The 19,984-nt window shown below is 40.0% G+C and overlaps 2 protein-coding genes and 1 long non-coding RNA gene across 6 annotated transcripts in view; 1 reads left to right on the forward strand and 2 right to left on the reverse strand.

The window, feature by feature from the left end:
* Positions 1 to 6,628, forward strand: adi1 (acireductone dioxygenase 1). Of its 4 annotated transcripts, none has more exons than XM_084380418.1 (5): positions 1 to 177; positions 3,163 to 3,317; positions 4,060 to 4,179; positions 4,423 to 4,602; positions 6,109 to 6,628. In XM_084380418.1, the coding sequence occupies exons 1-5, from the start codon at positions 54 to 56 to the stop codon at positions 6,223 to 6,225; spliced, it is 696 nt and encodes a 231-aa protein (XP_084236544.1). In that variant the 5' UTR covers positions 1 to 53; the 3' UTR covers positions 6,226 to 6,628. The 4 variants fall into 4 exon arrangements, with proteins under 4 accessions (XP_084236544.1, XP_084236545.1, XP_084236546.1 ...); XM_084380419.1 differs by lacking the exon at positions 1 to 177 and adding an exon at positions 3,405 to 3,528 and having other exon boundaries at positions 3,232 to 3,317; XM_084380420.1 differs by lacking the exon at positions 1 to 177 and adding an exon at positions 3,405 to 3,528 and having other exon boundaries at positions 3,275 to 3,291.
* LOC311273392 lies at positions 131 to 3,228 on the reverse strand. Its single transcript, XR_014624666.1, has 2 exons — positions 1,143 to 3,228; positions 131 to 239 (listed from the first exon to the last, which is right to left on the reverse strand). It is a non-coding gene; the product is annotated as an uncharacterized lncRNA (long non-coding RNA).
* A 1,204-nt stretch (positions 6,629 to 7,832) lies between the features above and the next one.
* trappc12 (trafficking protein particle complex subunit 12) overlaps positions 7,833 to 19,984 on the reverse strand; it is a 71,567-nt gene continuing 59,415 nt past the window's right edge. Inside the window, exons 8-12 of the mRNA XM_084380416.1 lie at positions 19,061 to 19,134; positions 13,486 to 13,584; positions 12,437 to 12,540; positions 10,392 to 10,479; positions 7,833 to 9,993 (exon numbers count right to left, since the gene is read on the reverse strand). Coding sequence (XP_084236542.1) covers positions 9,751 to 9,993; positions 10,392 to 10,479; positions 12,437 to 12,540; positions 13,486 to 13,584; positions 19,061 to 19,134 — 608 coding nt within the window. The 3' untranslated portion in view covers positions 7,833 to 9,750. The remainder of the gene's footprint in view (positions 9,994 to 10,391; positions 10,480 to 12,436; positions 12,541 to 13,485; positions 13,585 to 19,060; positions 19,135 to 19,984) is intronic.

Raw genomic sequence — 19,984 nt, forward strand, 5'->3', positions numbered from 1 at the left:
TTGTCCTTTTAAATGAGTTAACTGTGAACCTCAAACTTCAGGAACCTGCTGCTATGCCAGCTAACTGTGGCTACCACAGAGACTGCTACAGCCACTTCACCAATGTCACAAACATAAAACGAGCCCAGAGAAGATTTGAAAAGGCACCTTTATTTCAGAAAGAGGCTGAAAAAGAGGGTAGGTGTTAAATAAGAAAAGAATGCTCTTGTCAATGTGAATCTTGAACTTCAGCTGTGAATCTGTGAAGAAAAAGAATAGAAATTAGCATTAAAACACAATGACATTATGCACATTACATTTGAGAACCAAACTTTGTCTTTAACTCGTATGACATAAGTTTATTACACTGCTTCTTAGAATTATGGGGGGGGGAAATCAGATATAACAACTTTCTCGCTGGATGTTCCTGGTGTTTCCCCCTGAGCCCCCTGCAGCACAGAAATGCACTAGCCCCATGACAATATGATTGAGATTCCTTCAGTTTAAGTTACAATGCCTGGTGCCACACACACACACACACACACACACACACACACACACACACACAGACAGAAGTCAATGGGACAAAAATGTCCACTAACCATAATTATTAACATACATAATTAACATTATTAGCCTAACTACTAAAATATACAATTATGCTCAACAACATTTCAGGGTAGTTTACTTCACTGTTTGAAATTTGCTGACTGGGGTATACCACAGAGAACCATGCTTTTAGATCATTTAAATTCCTTCTGTTATCCCTCTCTCTGGGTATAACAGTAACACCAATAAAATAACCAGTAACGTTAATTATACTCACACACCGTGAGTGCGTGGCTTAACAAGCTCTTCATGACTGATGCTGGCCGGCTGCCAAATTGCCACACGCTTAACTTCCAACGATTTGGGTTATTCACATCGTGTGAGGTGACTAATGTAATATTAATTCGATAAGAATAGTCAGCGATATTGAAATATATTCAAGTCTCAGCTCAAGCTTAATTGACTGATTGATTAAGTGAGCACGAGTTGTTAACAAGAGCTAGGATTAGGCTAACGGTTAGCGCTACCTTTACACGTAATAAACGTCGCCTCGCCAAAGGTTATACATCAAATACATAGCAAAGCTAGCATTTTCCAACAACATTAATACTTACCTACACACATGGAAGCTTCTTATTTAGCTCATAATATTTCGTGTGGTTTTCCATGGATGTATCGCTGTCTTCACCTCTCCACCCTGTGTCCACCAGGTAAATATTGAGAGCAGCAGCTGTTCTTCGCATATCTACGTCTGATTGGCTGAATAACGTCACGTGATTTGTAGCGTTGCGTGCCATTGGTGTAACTGACATAGTAGGCTGCGACGTTTGCCTGCAAATTTAACGAATTTTAAACTATGATTATGAAAGAATGTGCAAGAATTACGAGTGCCAACAAAGAAAATCTGATTGAGAAAAAAATAAACTTTAAAACGTAAAAGATCCAGGTTCTCCCTCCATGGGGATCATTATTTTCAAAAACTAAAGCTGATACGGGGCCTCGGCCCACCGTCTAACACTACGCTAGCATTACAGCATAAATGTGACCGGATGTAGTAGGACATCCTGGTTGGTAGGGAATGGGGAGCAAGTTGCTCATCATTAAAAAGTATGTATGTGGCATTGATAAGATCTGTGTTGGACTACGGAAGTGTTGCATATGGATCAGCAGCCAGGTCTCATGTAAAGATACTGGAAGTGATACAGGCACAGGCACTGAGAATATGCAGTGGGGCTTTTAAAACATCACCAGTGCCTGCACTGCAAGTAGAAATGGGAGAAATGCCATTGGAAGTGAGAAGGATGCAACTGATGGCAAATTACTGGGCTAATTTGCAAGGACACAAAGATTCTCACCCCACAAAAGGAGTGTTGCAGGAGTGCTGGGAGAATGGGAGAAATCAGAGGGATAGTTTTGGTCGAGTAGGGAATGATATTGCCAAAGAATTTGGAGTAGTCGATATGAGGATAAGCCCTTTAGTAGTTTATCCGGTGGTGGCTCCATGGATGCTTGTGTGGCCGGATATAGACTGGTACTTGTTAGAGGTGAAAAGGAAAGGTAAAGGAAAAATTGATCTGGTAAGTGCATTCAAACACCATGTTCTGAAAGAATATAGTGATTTTACACAGGTGTATACTGACGGTGCTAAGAAACCTGAGACAGGAGTGACAGGGTATGGGGTGGCAATACCAGTAAAAGGAATAGTCAATAGAATAGAACATCCAATAAATTAGGCGTTTACACAGTGGAGATGTTGGCAGTATTGGTTGCACTACGGTGGGTGGAAAAAACAAGACAAGATAAGGTGCTGATATGCTCAGATTCAACCTCAACCCTAGCAAGTATAAGGTCATTCCATTCAAAAAGCCGTCAAGACATACTATACGAAGTCCTTCAGTCAGTCACAAGAATAGCAAATCAGGGAGGTCAGGTAAAATTTCTGTGGGTTCCAGCGCATGTAGGAGTGAGGGGGAATGAGAGGGTGGATGAGTTGGCAAAGAGGGCCCTAAAGAAAGGAAATATAGAAATGCAAATGAATATCAGTAAAGCAGAGGTTAAATGTGTAATCTGGGAAAAAACCAACCAAATGTGGCAAGAAAGGTGGGATAGAGAGGAGAAAGGGAGACATCTGTATCAGATTCAGAAGAGTGTCAAAGTAAATAGGGTAGGTAGTGGAAACAGGAGAGAGGAAACTGTGTTAACAAGGTTGAGGTTGGGGCATTGTGCACTAAACAAAACACTGAAAATGATAGCGAAACATCAAACCGGTTTGTGTGAGGGTTGTCAGGAAGAGGAGTCAGTGGAGCATGTGCTTCTACAGTGTAGGAAATACAGGGCACAGAGAGAGATGATGAGGAATAATCTGAGGGAAATAGGGGTGCAAGAATTCACATTAAAAGGATTACTGAGTATGGGTGAGAGAGCACAGGTCCGGATACTGTTAGCTTTCTTAAGGAATACAGGGATTTTTCATAGGATATGATGGATAAGTAGGAGTAGGGTGTTAGGGTGACTGACTTGATTGTAGTTCAGGGTGTGTGTGTGTGTGTGTGTGTGCGTGTGTTCTATTATTTATTTATTTATAGTCATTTGGTTTGGGGTTTGTTTTGTTCTTGTTTTGTTTTGTTTTTGAAGGGAAACAGATTGTGAACCTAAGTCTATTGTCTGATCCACACTCCGGAGCAGAAGGTGGCGGTAATGCACCATTAAGCTGGATGCCAACCGCCGTAAAACCACAAGAAGAAGAAGAAGAAGGACATCCTGGTACTTCTGGCATACTAAATAGTATGGTAATGTTGGTATTGGACCGTAGGAACGTTTGGCGGCGTGTTTTTACTCAGGACTATAGCTGTAAAAACGTCATTTGTAAATTTCAGGATGGGTATAGAAGCCTGGTACATGGACACATCTGATGAAGATCAGAGAAAGTCTCACAGACTGAACCCAAATGAGCCCGTTTCACTGGACGAATTAAAAACGCTTGGGGTGTTTCACTGGAAGGTAAAATTAACGTGAAAGCCGTTAGCTGCTTTCCACGTAACAGCTAACCTAGCTGTCAGATTAACCACCATAAACGGTAATTTGTAGCCTACTCTTGAGTAGCCAAAGTCAAGGCATGTGTTTTATTTCTGTGTATTAAGTTAATTTACAAAACTTCTGTTAACACTCAGATAACCATTGTGACCCTCTACAACTTAGCATTCAGCATATCAAGTCGATATTTTTTATTGTAACTAGCCCTTAAATTGTTACTGTTAGAATTTAAATAATTGCTGATAGTAACCAGCGGTGCAGCATTAAGACCCGTGGAAATAAACACATGGAAATTTAGTTATACATTTCTGTCAGTTGAATTCAACTGCTGGCTCACCCCAGTTTTTCTAACGTTATTATTATGTATTATTACATGAAACAAGATTTGCTGTTATGATAACTAATGAATGGCTAAATGATCAAATTGGTTTTAGTAACGGTAACCTACTTTATTTTTAAGTTTTTTTATTTACTGACCTGTTATCCTATATGTTGCAGCTGAACACTGATATCTATGAATCAGACCCAGAGCTGGAGCAGATCCGTAAAGAGCAAGGCTACTCCTATGTGGACATAATCACTATTCACAGGGACAACCTACCCAACTATGAAGAAAAGGTAACCCTTGCATATTGCGCTGTAATTTCTGCACATTTTAAATCATCTTTTATATTCTGAGAAACTCTCACTTTGTTAGAGAAGACTCTTAAACATTTGAAATTGAACTAGAGTGAAAAATGGTGAGGTCAGTGGTGAGGACAATGACACCATTAGGGAAGCTACAACCCAAACTGTGTGTGGGTTTTTAATTCAGTGAAGAAACCAGCATTTTTCAGGTCTCTCAATTTTTGCATTGGTCAGCTGAAGATGTTCTTTGAGGAACACCTGCATCTGGATGACGAGATACGATACATCCTGGATGGCCAGGCCTACTTCGACATAAGGGACAAGGAGGACAGATGGATCCGCATCGCCATGAAAAAGGGGGACCTGATCAGTCTGCCGGCTGGCATCTACCACCGCTTCACCTTGGACGAGACTGTACGTAACATACATGAACATAATTGCAACTGATATAAAGCCATATTCCTGAAAATAAGATAGAAGTAGTTAGCTGCTTTATGGCTATCTTGAGTGTAGATGTTCAAAACTGACAGTGTCAGCAAAGCAGATCAGTAGTATGGATTAAACTGTATGAACATTAAATGAAGTCTGAGGAAAAATTGGGTTGTTGGTGCAGAAAAGAACAATATTAAGACACATAAGATGAGCAAATATTGAGAACATAATCTGACTGGTGATTCTGTACAGAAGAATACAAAAAAAATGTGCAGACATGCATTGTCAAATAGTATGCATACTACAGGACATTGTAAATTTCACCTGCATGTTAAAAGAATGCACAGAATACATATCTTGTGCATTACAGTTACAATATTACAGTACTACTTACCCCAAAGTGCTTTTCACACTGCGCTTTGCCCCAGGCTAAGAAAGTGTTCACACTGGCACAGTTCAAAGTGGACTTTAGCCTAGGGCTTGCTGGCCCTGCTTCAGAGCAGGGTTGGCTCTGACTTTGTGGGGTTATCGCAAGAAAATCAATGAAGCCTGGGGCTCTGAGGTGCCAGTGTGAAACAGACTAGAGATTAAAGGAGTAGTAAGTCAACATTGTAGAATATTCAGCTTAGCTTCAAAGCATTTGTGTGCTTAACCCAGGGCTAGTGGAAGTGGAGTGTGAATCGTATTGCCCTGGTCTTAGGTTAACACTGGGTTAACAATCTGTGTGTATTGTATATTGTGGCTAAGGATAGTCCTGGGCTAGGATATCCAGTGTAAAACGTCCTATTGTCTTGCAGGTGTGCAGTGTGGTACTACTGTTCAGCGTTTGCACTGTTGGCCTGGCATCTGAAGCTATGTTTGTTTTTGCATGTACAATCAGTTTAACATTTTGACCTTTTGTTTTTCCTCAGGCAGTTGGTCCAAAAGTGCCATTAACAACTCAATGTGTTACTCCACCTATTTTACACTTTAAAGTGTTTACAGGTCTTGGGGAGGACTACTGCATATGTGAAAAAAGTAGTATAAAGCCTTTTGTGGCTCCAGAGGAAGCTGCATGTAATCTGATAAATTGCCTTCAATGGTGTCACTTGGTCGTTATATTGCATTGTGGGTTATTATAGACAGTTAAGAAACAAATGATCAAATCGAGCAGAACCAGAGATATCATTTTTTATTCCATGCATTCTTCTCAATTTCTACACCTGGCGCCTTCTTTCCCACAATGCAACTTTGCTTACTACTTTTTTCACATCTGCAGTTGTAATGCCAAAGGCCTGTAAACACACTTTAATGTGTGAAAGTGGTTGAATTACCCTTTTAAAGTAGTTAATTCGTTAGCTTCCAGTTGCCATATGAATTGGTTTCTGTGAGGAAAGCTAACAAGCTGTTTTTATTGCTGTGTAAGATCATGAATTCTTGCATGGGGAGGCAACGTTGACTTAAATTTACTTAACCAAGCTCAGATTGATCTGAACACTATTTCTACAGAACTACACCAAAGCCATGAGGCTGTTTGTGGGGGAGCCAGTGTGGAAAGCTTACAATCGCCCCGCTGATGACTTTGAAATCCGGCAGAAGTACGTGGCTTCTCTGCAGGGATCCTGAGATGAGAGGGAGCTCCAGTGCACAACACTAACAACAAAGAGGATATGACCACTATTTGTACTAGACTGAGGGCTAATAATATGATTAGAATCATAATATGCACCAAGATGATTTTAGTGGTTAATTAAATGATCGAGTCTACTTGTCTTGTGTTATCTCAGGTGGAATCACAGTAAGTAAATTTACATGAAGTTACAACTTTATTGTCATAATCTGATTATTCCCAGGGGTTAGGGTTAAACGTGTTCAATGTTACTCACAGGTTAATGCATCAGGAATAGTAGTGCAATAATATATGATTAATATATAATTACTTAAAGGGGCCATTTACCATAAGTTGTTTTACTTTTGATTCCTGAGCATAATCCATATGTACTTTCACTTCAGTAAACGTTTGAATGCAGGACTCGTAATGGATCCTCAATTACTTCCTTTACCACAGGACATTATTATTATTCTCTTTAATCAGTTGTATTTGGTGCCGTACATGCCCTCAACAGCATGTTCTAAGAATGAATATTATGCAACTAATAACAATTTTTTTTTTTTTAAATGTCACGTTCAAATCTCTCTGAATCAGAAGGATGTGACTTCACCACCTTGTGCTAATGAGCTGGAACCTCTCTGACAGATTTATTTACATTTTTTGTTCTATGAAAAATAAAGATGATTTTTCCATTAAACCAGACAAGCTGATTTAAAAGAACAGCTTCATTTAGGATAAAACAAAATTTATTTTTTAATAGACATAAATATGATCGAACACAACATGTTACTATTGATAATTCAAGATCAATTAGGACAAATCATAAGATTTAACAGAGATTTTAGATATAATCATTTTAAATAGAAAAAAAAACTCCATCATATTCTCCGATATGTACTATTTTGAATTCCTAATAATGACATTTTAATTTAGTGGACAGGATAATCTGAACAGTTTGTTTTCTTTCACTGCATGAGAATAGATTTTTTGGCAGCTGAAATAGAATGGTATTTGACTGTTAATTACATTGTCTGCTGAGGAAGAAATTTTCAGCCTCTGGTAGTTTACTAGTGTTAAAGCACACTGAAGCTCAGGATAATGCCCATGTTAGGTCTCACATGATGAGCCTGAACCTCCCTTGAAACCACTACCACTCTGGAAGAGAGATCTCAGAATACAATCTCCCAATGCTTGAGTTAATCAATACTGTGTGACTAGAATTTCTTTCATAAAAAAATAAACAATTTAGAGCAACAGTTTGACATTTTGGAAAATATTTTCATTAGCTTTCTTACAGAGATTTAGATCAGAAAATCAACACTACTCATATCTCTGTGCTAATTATGAAGCAAATGCCAGCAGCTTCTTAACTTCTTAACTTATCACAAAGACTGTAACCAGGGGGAAGATAGCTAGCTTGATAAAATGGCAACATGTGGTTTGTTCTTGACTATTCTTTGGTAGGACACTCTTGAAGGACCATGACCTGAAAGGTGAGAGTCATATGACAGATAATGGTAGCCAAAAGGTTACGATGATTTATGCTAGCCTCACTAGCTTGTCTGCGTGTATGGCCCTCCCTGTGTAAACCTCCCCACAGCAAAGGTAAAACAACCTGGTGAAGCCTGAGAACAACCTCCTGAACATTTATTTTTGACAAAGCAGTTCCTTATGTGTGTGATTTCAAAGGTAAGGAGTGCAGAATTTTCACGTGAAAAAGTGATTATGAGAAGAAAACTAAAGGCCACCCTCTCTACAAAATACTGTATATATCTTTCATTAATATTCATGCAAATATAGCTTCCAGTTGATCTGATTTTGAAAACTTTTCTGTATTACAATGTCAGTTACAAAATGTACACCTACACTTTCATATGTATGTCTCATTTAGTGAAAACTTCCATCACTTCTGTTCACAATGTCTGGCTGAAGAAATATCACATTATGAATGAATGCTTGATGTAGTAGAGAGACAAGAGTCCCAAAAAGTTTTCAAATATCTTCCTTTTTTCTTTCTGAAATGTATGCATTTTAACTTAAAAAGAGATATAAGGATGATATGATAAACCCACAGTCAATGTGGTCTATAACGTGTTGTAGGGATGATGTATTTTTGTACTACACAATTCCTAAATTATACTGTAATATACTATAATATGTAATATAATATATAATTAAAGTCTGCCTGTAAAGACGAACTAGTGAGTAGATGAGTCTCTGTTCGGCATAATTACATTTAATTTCCATGACAACTTTGGCCACTGTGGTGACCACAGTCCTTTTTTCAGGCATTTAACTGAAAACCCATTTAAAAAAACCCATACACTTTGAGACAAGGGAACCGTGCAAAAATTCTTACTGATTCTCAGGTCTTAGGACTCATTACTACACCACTCTAGAAGACAAACGTGTTAGAAATCACCCACTCATTCACTATTCCCTATTCACTACATCTGGGGTTCTATATAGAGAACTATATAGTAAGTTCATCAGTCAAAAAAACCAAACACTTATGTACACTGCTCTGGTCATTTTTTTCTCCCTCCAGCATAATGCATGATAGTATTTAATGCTTGGTTAGTGGCCATCGGTACACTACTTTTTACGAAGCATTGTAGGATACTTTGAGTCAACTATTTAGGGTTCAATAAATCTCAGTGTACATTTGGACAGTACTTCAAAATGGCAAACTCGCTACTGTATATGGTCCACTATGTAGTGGGTAGTGAGCGATTTCGGACACAGCAAACATCTTAATAACAGCTAATACAGCTGGCAGTGAACATGCTAGCAGATAAGCTCGCCATTGGTAGCACTGTTGGTCATGTGAGCCTCACCATGAGGTTGTAGTGGTCTCCTCGAGAGTAGGTGATTTTTCTTTTAACTAAGCTTAAAGCTATGCTAAGGTAAATGCCAAAGTTAAATGCCTGTTTCACCTTGTCCAAACTGCATGTTCCACGCCGTTTTGAGCCTGACGTCCTGTTTCTGTTGTCATTCCTGTTGCTTGCGTTGGAAGCGCGACATTGACTGGATGGTTAAGGTAGTGTTGAGAAACATCAAAATATCACAGTGTAAAATGTGTGTTTCCTGTATAAAAAGTCAAAATGTAGGAAGATAAGCTATCCTAGCAAACGCACCCATCTTTTAGTCTCCATCTGATCACCAGAGAGTTAGATCTTCTGATCTAAGTCACAACGGGAAAGCAAATTAGTGAATTTCCAAAATGTTAAATTGCTCCTTTTCCAGTGTCAATCATTATTGGGTCACCCTTCAGAAAACCACAAAGAGAAATGTATACCTAGGTTTGATTTCGCACATCCATTTTGTAAGAATAAAACCAGTTCTGAAAGATGATGTATCAACTTGATTATGGGAAACCGAACAAAGCACCAAACATTCACCGTTCTGTCACCACACTCATTGGAACAAGAGCTTTCTACAGTACTTTTCTACACACTCCACTCTTGGGGTTTTATTTCCTGTCACACAGGAGGAGAATGAAGTAGTGTGAGTCCTCTGCCAGTTCATCCTCATGTCTCTTAGACCAATTTGAGGCACTGTGTGTTGAAGCTGTCCCCCTCCCGGCAGGCCACAGCCTCCAGCAGAGCCTGCTTCTTCTGGGTGCTGCGAGACGACTCCAGCTCGTACATAGTGGTCAGGTTGAAGAGGACACTCTCATGGAGGTAGAGTGCAGGATCCTGCTGCACCAGGCCCTCCAGCTGGCCCAGGGACTCCTTCAGTCGGCCTAGATATAGCAGGCACACTGCTGCATTGTTGTTGGCCTGGGAACATGAGGCGGAAGGGAATTGGTGAGGACACAAGAGTTTGAATGTGAAATTATCACATTTAAAAGGGCCTTAAAGAGACAGGCTAAGCACTGAGTGGTCAGACAGAGGGTGAATAGAGGTGCTGCAGCAGTGGACAGTATGAGAAAGATAATGTTAAAGCATTAAAGCATATAAACATTTGCAAGTAGATACCCGAAATCAATGTATGAACCTGAAAATAACCATAATATGGGACCTTAAATGTGGTTAATTGTCATGCTATTGTTACTAAAGTACCATCTTATATAACATTTTACTTAAGGGAAGTGTGATTATTTTTTAGCTCTTGTGCTGCATTATAAAGCTGATACAAAGTAAAATACATTTACAGCAGTGAATGTGCTAGTACTTACAACAGGGTTTTTCGGGTCAATTTTCAAGACTTCAATGAAGGATGTGTGTGCTTCAGCGTAGTTGTTCTGACTGAGGTAGACAAAGGCCCTGGGAAACAAACAATTATTGCACTAACAAACAGTACTGATAAGATTACAACATGTAAGGAAAATTATGGTTTTGTTAAATCATGCTCATTCTGTTCTATATTCAGGTCATACTAAAGCTCTGGAAGGCATACAATACATGGCCAAAAGTATGTGGATAAGTGACCATACACCACACATAGGCAAAATACAGCTCAATCTGGCCCGCCACATCCTCAAAAAAGTAAAACAATCTCCAAAATATCAATTAGGGTCAACATGTTAATGAATCTCAAAGCAAACAACTACAGTGGGTGTGCATTGCTATTTTGCTTGATTCCAACAGATGGCGATGTCTACATTTCAATTGGACAATAGGCTTCAAGTTTTGGCCTTCTAGGTTGGCAAATATCCTGTTGTAGAGCAGTCTTTGCAAGTCAGTCCAATGTATACCAAATTCATGTATTTTATCATAATTCAGCAATATGTGTTTAACGTCTTGATTCAATTTCCCAATTTGTGGCCCTTGGCTTACATTTTGTAAGTCAGTGTGGCCCAAATGTTGCCCACTCCTGATGTATACTCTGCATACCCACCCAATTGCAAGATTTTTTAATTTGCACTTCTAGCAATTGTTTACAATTCCAACACTTGACTTGCTGTGTGTTGTCACTGTTGCTTGGTTCTATATATTTGTATATTCATCAATTTCTTCACCTACTTATGTGTATAGTAGTTATATGCTTATGTGTTTACCTGTCTTTTTTTTCAGCTTTGTTGCCTTTAATGTAAGCTACGTCTGTAAGGTCATTATGCGTAAGTACATTGAGAGCAACTTCAAACCAGAGTCAGATTTGTTGTATTTGTACACATACTTGGCCAATACACTTGATTTTAATTAACAGATAATAATGCAAAAAATCCTAGGATATAATACAAGCAGCCATGGTAGTCTTAGCTGAGTATTGATGCAGTCTACACAGTCTACAGTTAGAATCAATCAATTTATCATCACTCAAAAGTTATTTTGCAATGGGTAGATTGTATTTATAGAATATATGATAAGGCCAAACATGAAAATAATCAGAATTACCCTGTCATCCAAACTACAGCAGGACAAGCTGTAAACACCACAATAACCTATTATCACCTCAAGTTGAAATGGTGATACTTGTCAGTGAACAGTTGCTTATTTACACAACCAGCAGACATATTTTATGGACTGGTGTTTCTGGCCACCCAACAAAGTTCAATACTCAACTACCGGCTGTGTTTATAGAAGACAAGGATTAAAGCATTGAGAGGAAACAAAACAGTAAGTGATGAGCTGTACAACTTAAAAAATAGGCTACGATGGTAGCTGAGCTGTGTAGAGCTTAGTGGCACTGTAGTTGAGTGATGACTCTGTGGGTTTGTCACTACATGCGACACCTTTTACATGCAAGTAGTTTGATCTATTGTTAATATAAAAAAATCATTATAGCAGCTTTAAAGAGGAACTTGCCACTTAGCTTGAATATGCCCTCTTCATTATTCAAAAAAAATGTATTGTTGATGCATGATTACTGACACTTTCACTGTCTTTTTTGTCTAGATAGGGGTGTTGAGTCCAGATCTGAGTAAATGAAATGTTGCTGTGCAGTTCAGGGGTGTGAATTTCAAGAGGATTTTAAAGGACAGGATAGAACTGCTATCCTCAATAATGAACTGCCATTTTGTTCTTTATTCACAGCTCTGAGCCTTTGTGAAGTGAGCAGTGTGAGTGGGACAGGTTGTCACCTGAGCTTTGCCTCATAACTCTACATCACCTCAGGCCAGAGCTACACAGGTGTGACCTTGTGTGCTCAGTCACATGCCAGGAGGAAGCACAAACCTGCAAAACAGCCCTGAAGGAAACTCTGCTACCACCAAAATTATCCTGAGCTGCATAAAATACACACCTGCTGTATGAACGTGTCAAATGCATGACAACCACGTACCTGTTCATTAGCACGCATGTGCTGTGACTGGGCTGGCTCCCTATCATCTGGCAGGCTTTCTGCACATCCTGGAAGTACCTCTCTGCCGTTTTAATGTCTCCAATCTGGCCAAGGGGAAAGCAGCAGCAACACATTAACCACAGATCTGTGTGTGTATATTGTAAAATGGGGCAAGCACAAATAAATTACACTAGATTTCATGATCCTCCAGGGAAAACTGACTCATTGCATAAACAAAGAATATTAACAGGAACATTTAAAGAGACAATAATGATGACAAAACAAACAGTTGGTATGGTATTGACAACACAATGATGTTGTCACGCACGTTTCACTATGCATGTGTGTGAATCACTGTTGGACTAGTGAACAGGCCTTTGGGGAAAAGGCCAGGTATTATCAACATTCCTACCAACATGTCTAGTTGGAAAAAGTAAAGTCAAAAGTAATGATGTCTCAATCCTGATTCCAATCAGAGTTGTTTAAAGGAAAAGTTCAAGTGTTTGGGTTAATAAGTCAGGAGTCAGGTCGTGCTTAAATTTAGGGGGAAACAACTAGCCTTGAGGGGGAGTTTTGCACTCTATTTCTTGGCAAACAGCAGCTAGAAGTGTCAGTGACTTCCCTGAGTCTTAGCACGTGAGGTTGCTAGGCAACCTGTGCTGCAGAAAGGGATGCTGCAAAGAAGAGCTGGGTGGACAAACAAACTGTTGTTTTGGTCACATATAACTTATATTTCTGTATTTTGAACTGTTAATTAGTGAGTGTTAGAGGATCTGGTAGGTGTATTTTTGAATGAGCCATTTCCCACTGCTTCCAATGTTTATGCTCAGCTGGGCTAATGAACTCTTAGGTTCAGCTCTGTATTAAACAAAGAAACATGGGAGCAGCACTGATGTGTCTACTACTATGTCAGGTATTTAATTTTCTTAATTTTCTTTCTTAATCAGCCAAAACCAGAAACGGTCTAGTTACTGTGGGTTGGGAGATACTTGTGCCTGTGTCCAGGGAATCACTGTCCTAAAATAATGTGCATGTGTTAATGTGCAGACCTGCAAAAAGATGCGTCCTATGCCACTGAGCAGCTGCACCCTCTGCTGGGGTTCATACTGGATGATGGAGTGATAGGTCTCCACAGCCAGAATATAGTCCTGAGAGAGAGTGAGAGATTCATGAAAAAAGGAAAAGCAATAAAGGAAAGTGAAAAATGAAGTAATGGTTATGAAAGTAAAGGCAGAAGTTTGAAGCAATAAGGTAAAACAAGGTGAACATTAGGAGGTAGAGACAGGTGGAGTGTGAGCAAGGTAAAGAAGAACACAGTTGCGGCAAAGAGAGAGAGAAAAAGACGGCATTAATCAAACATAAGGAGTATTAGTGAGGCGATGTGACCCTCCTTCCACCTTCACACTGCACTGCTACACATCGCTCACATGGTGACTGGTTGCTGAGTGGGGCAACTGAGAGGTCAGTTTGGTACATGTGTGTTGTGACATGCTGGCTCAACGCATGAAACATGAAATGGGGAGACCACGCAGAATTGCACACATATAATAAAGAATGTATTATTTAATAAAGAAGAATTTAACTAGGACTAAAGAATTAAAGAATATTAATGATAAAGAAGTGTGGTGTAAGTCAGTAAAGGGTAGTTTAACCAAATAGTGTCGTGCAAAGCAGTGGCGGCTGCTGGAGGGGAAGCTCTTTTTTTTTTTTTCATTTTCCGGTCGACAACATTCACATTATCTGCCATGATGTGCAGCTTGCTAACGCTAGCAGCTGGAGCTGCTGCGCCAGGCTACTGTGAAGTGTGACCGCCTGTGACTGTGAGTGATCGTGACGGGGGGAGAAGCTCCGCAGCTGCCGCTGCTCGTTGGGGAAAGAAACCGCAGAGTGACAGAAGAGAGTCGCCAAACACAACGCTAGTCGTTTTTAACAAAGACACAACCGCTGGGGATCGGTAAAGTCTCCGGATCAGTTCAGAACAACAGACTAGGCTCGTTCGAGATGAACCAGGCCTGCGCAGAATTGATCACCGACGACCACCGTACAATGCATGCCGGTTAGATTTGTGTCCGACTCGATCCCGACTTGCTCTGACGTCATTGACGCGCCTGCAACGATAACCTCGCGAGATCAAGGCGGCTGCAGTTTTTAGAGCCAGGCGCCGCAGTTGCTCTCCACCGACTGCAAGACCTCAGGGCATGATGGGAAACGCCTGGCTGTCGCCTGATCAAAGAGCTGATTGGCTCTTAGTTAGGAATACAAACTCTTAGTTAGGACTACGTTCAGTCGACAATTCTTATTTTCTCTGTAATGGTTATATTTAATGCTAGATTATATGAATCTCATGTGCAATGAAGGTTTAATCTGTTAACAGACATATTTTGTGTGGTTGATATACTGTATATAATTACAAATATAAATACATCAATGAATAAAGATTATAAGAAACCTTTGCTGCTTGTCCATGTGTAACCTATATATGTACAGTAGCTGTGAGAACGTTTGGACTGTTAATTCAGTAGTTCAATTTCTTAAATTTAGGGATTGTATGATTTATAAATGACAGTGCCTTTACATAAATCTACTTTGTAGGCAATTCTTGTTCAATAAATGACTTCCCAGGGCTGAAATCTGCCCAGTCGTTCTGACTCTCACCTCAGTCATAACAGTGGCATCGTTAAACAAATAAAAAGTTATGATTGACAAATTTAGACCACAGTGAAAAGTAGTTATCATTTTAGAAAAATCCACTTTGTAAGACCTCAAAGTTTGTATTTCTTATTTGTTACATTTGTGAGATTAAATAGTAAAAATCACACCACATCCCATCTGCCCATTAAGAGGATTAACACAGTGTAATTTATGTGCAGAGTGGAAAAGTAGGGGGATCTCTTCTGCTTCAGTTTCATAGGCGACCAAGAACGCATGCGCAGTTTCTTCAGCCATAGCTGTCCGAACGTGTTGTGCAAACTACAGATAGCCTACAGATGGCTCTAACAGGATGTAAATATTTCTGTGACTTCCTGTATATTCTTTGACGGCGGCTGGAAACTGTCCGACTTGACTGCAGCTTTTTGCCACCGCCCCCTGCTGCTGCCGCCTGGTCTCGTCCGCCTTCCAGGCGAGGCGCAGTTCATCTAGAACGAGCCTAATGAAAAACTTGGAAAATGCTCCGGTGGATGTTTATTCTTCAAGATCGCTGATTCGCTCATTAAGCTGTCAATCAAAAAAGGATTCCGCCTCAGACAGCTCATCCAATCATCATGCAGAAGCCGAGCGTCCGGGCCAGCCCACTGCCCCATAGATCCCCAGAGACGCTGAGCGTCCGATGGGCGGGACAAAGCCCAGCATTTATCCAATGAGCGTCTAGTTTCGCTGCAGTGGAACAACCCGCTCTACGCTTCTCCATTGAAGTCAGTAGAAGCTGAGCGTCCGACTGTGTAAAGCGCTGTGGCTCTGCGGGGATGAATGAGAAGGAAGTTGCGCCGGTTACCTGTGATAAGTAGCTGATTCTGAACAAAAGTTGAAGGCTTTCTAGCGCGTATTTAGTCAATGAAATGTACACACAGCAGTACATATTTCACCACTTTTTTCTTTTGGGGGGGGGGGGGGGTGACATTTTAGTCTTAGAGCAATCGCCTCTGGTGCAAAGTCAGTCTAGGGGTTCAAACAAAAGACAAAGGAAAGCCAAAACGCCGGGAGGAGAGAGCAGACACGATTGTCTGAGCGCAGAGGTTTTTCATGCTGCTGTTCATTAGGCCATCCATCCGGCACACCTGACGCCAACCACCTACTCAAAAGCACAGACAGGGAGAGAGCACAGGCCGCACCAGCAGGGGCGGAGTTAAAGACAAGGCCTGGGCCGTCACAGTGTGTAGAGTACACAGTGTGTACTGGGCTGGGACAAGATACAACAATCCTGTCCCTCTGTGCCATAGAGCTCAACTATTGTCTAGAAACTGTTCAAAACACATCAGACCCACACCGTTGCACTTGGTGAGATGTTATTTCATTACCATGAACACACACTGCAATTTACTTTGACTCAATCCCACATGCACTTTCCTGCTGCCCCAAATACTCACTAGAGCACAAAGTATGGATTAATCTGCCAGGGCTGGTGATATATTAATATTATATTGTCATTGTGATATTAGACTGTATGTCATAGATTTTGGATATAGTAACTTTGTGATATGGCAGTTAGTGTTGTCTTTTCCTGTTTTAAAGGCTGCATTACAGTAAGATGATGTCATATTCTGAACTTAACAAACTGTTGTTCTAATACTTGCTTTTACCCACTATTATATATCATTATATCCACATAACTGATGACTATTTATCAAAACTCTCATTGTGCTCATATTTTGTGAATGTAGATTAGAGCCTGAACGATAAAGGATTTTTAAGGCCGATACCGATACAAATATTTGGTGATTTAAAAATTCGATATTCCGATATATCAGCCGATATATATATATTAAAAAAAATAAAAAACCCAGAAACGCGTAACAAAACATACAACAGATTTCCGTAACATTAGTTATTTGTAGTTATTTATGAGTCCTCACTGAAATCAGGGTTTCTGCAGGTTTGAATAAGTCAAATTTAAGACTTTTTAAGACCATTTTAAGACGTTTTTGAACTAAATTGAAGACCTACACGAAGTATGAAACAGTAAGGAAAAATGAAGTCCCAGAATTACTTTCAAAAATAACCCAATTTATTGCCATTCACAGAACAACTCAAACAATGAAGAATGGAGTGAGTGTGTGTCAAGGTTATTATAGTTTTTAAATTTCATTATTTTTTATTTTAATTTGGTTTTTCAGTTTGCTTTTTATTTCAGTTGAGTTTTAATTAATTTAAGAAGTGATTAATATTTTTAGTTTAGTTTTTATCTAGGAATTTAACCTAATTTAGTTAACTCTAATAACCCACACTTTTTTAAAAAACTGCGCACGCACACACACTGCCAAATACCACTTACGTTCCTGGATACTTCAGCAAGAAGTACAACGCACGGAGCTTACTGTGAATCTCGCCAACACGTTTCCCAAAAACGAAAAACAAAAAACAAAAAAGGTGATGACGTAAGCGGTAAATGAACAATCTTATTCAAGACCTAACTAAATGTATTTAAGACTTTTTAAGGCCTTAATTTTATATACATGAATTTAAGACTTTTTAAGGGTGTCTACCCTGTGAAATAATATCATAATGCAGTTTAAAAATAAACTTGTTTTATTGTCACAACAGAACAGAGGAACATCAAAATTACTAGCTAATTCCGTTTCACTCTTGGCTTAAGGTGCGTTCACACCGGACTTTATTTTTTTCGCTGTTGCTCATGCCGCTCCAAAAAAGTCGCTATGGCTGACATTGTACCTGTTGCCGCCGTTTACCTGTTGTGGAAGTCCTACAAGCGCCGTACAACCAAGCAGCGTCGGTTTTGGGTCCACAACATACTCAAGATGCGCAGTGATCTCGGTCACAGTCGTGGATAACTGGTTTGCTCTGCCCTACTCTGGCTGGATCAGCTGGTTGTAGGGTTTGTGGCGTTCTAAACATGAGTGTTGCCAACAGGGACGTTGTAGAGTGTCCTCTGGTGGAAAAATTATGCAACACCAACACTCATAACATGGGTGTTTTGTCAGTTTTTACTAAATTTTTTAAATATTCATTTAGCGGCCATTATAGATGCCGATACCGATAGTTTGGAAAATGCCTTATATCGCCCAGCCGATAAATCGGTCGGGCTCTAATGTATATATAGTCATCCCTACAGTACAGTTGTCACAATATTGATATTGAGGTATTTGGTCAAAAATATTGTGATATTTGATTAGTCCTTTTATGAAGCATGTTTGAGAATTGTAAGTATTAAGAGGGGCTAACATATTGGTGTTTTCTTTCTTTTAATGAGGTATGTTGACATTCGCAGACATTCAGAGCAGCACCAGTCATACCCTGCAAATGTTCACAAAATATTTTTGTGATAGACCATACAACTCAAGCAAGTTTTAACAATCAGCCATCTAATTTTCATACCATGCAGTAATGAATAGAAACAATATTGTCTACCTTGTAGGTATCAAAAAAATATGTAGAAAAAATTTGAAGCACTCAAGTATGGTTTGCGAAACAGTCAACAGTAATATTAAGTGTTTATGATTTGTAGTAGATGTGCTACAACATATAAAATCACTGGTGCTTTAAAGCTGAGCGTTTGGCATATTCAAACTGAAACTGAGAGATGTAAAAATGCTGTAATGTCAATTCTCACCAGTAGATGGCACTGTGGTTCTCTCTAGCGCCTGATCCAAATCTATACCTCAACCTCTCTCTCTCTCTCTCTCTCCCTCACTGACCAAGAATCCAATTAGTGGTCAGTCTAGGGGGATTTCTCTGTGAATCCTCCACCAGTCTGGCATTAGAGATCTCTGAGTCACATGCACATGCACGCGCGCGCGCGCGCGCGCGCACAGACACACACACACACACACACACACACACACACACACACACACACACACACATCCAGGCAGACTCAGACATGCCTACAGGGACACATTCACTCCAACACACCATGACACACAAACTTGAGCTGACAAACACACATACCTTCATCAGCAGCAGACAGTTGGCCATGGAGTACATGACCCGGCTGAGGCGAGACCGCCAAAGCTTAGCGGACACTGGAAACAGGGAGAGAAAAAGAAGAAAGACAGAGGGGTTTATTCTTAAAGGGTTACTTCCTATTTCCTACTTCTGTCCTATTCATTGTACCTGACTTTTTGGGGCATTCCTGTAACATTACCCTTTTCCCCCATTCTTCCTCAACCCCAAACATATACACAAAAAAGGGTTTTAATTTAAGGTGATGAGATGGTGAGGAAGACACTGCGGCACACTCTGCTTTCCTCTTTTCCCTCAGACAGTGCCCTGTGGAAGAGCTTGTGTGCTATTAGTATTCATTGCTGCACACGTGTGTCTATGTGTGTGTATTGGGGAGAGGAGCTAATCACTCAGTAGGGGTCTGATGTGTGAAAGCAAGGCCCTGCGTTATTGACTTGACTGTCGACTGTCTGCGTGGGCAGAGAGAGGAGAGACAGAGGGCACAGCTATTACACTGCTTTTATAAGGGGGAGAAACTGGCAGAACCAGTGCACCCTCACACTTATATCTGTACATGTGTCACCCTGCCAATTTGCCCAATTATAAGCAAGTCTCTTGGTACATTTAGCTCAAATTCACCAAGTGGCTTGTGGTTGTTCATTGCCCTGAATTAGCCGATTTAATAGCTTCTAGTCACTTCAAAAAAAGACGCCTGAAACACAGTCTTTGGAAAAGTTGCAAAATTATTGGTATTTGCAGAACTTGCAAACATAGGACTAAAAGAACATTGCAATAAGATGTATTGCTGTGTTGATAAAGTCCAAGAGAAGAGAAGAGAAGAGATGAGATGAGATGAGATGAGATGAGATGAGATGAGATGAGATGAGAAGAGAAGACTACTACATGAGGTTGTGCTTTGGTGTGTCTACC

The sequence above is a fragment of the Pagrus pagrus genome (genome assembly GCF_965226575.1).
Source record: "Pagrus pagrus genome assembly, chromosome: 18".
NCBI lineage: Eukaryota > Metazoa > Chordata > Actinopteri > Spariformes > Sparidae > Pagrus > Pagrus pagrus.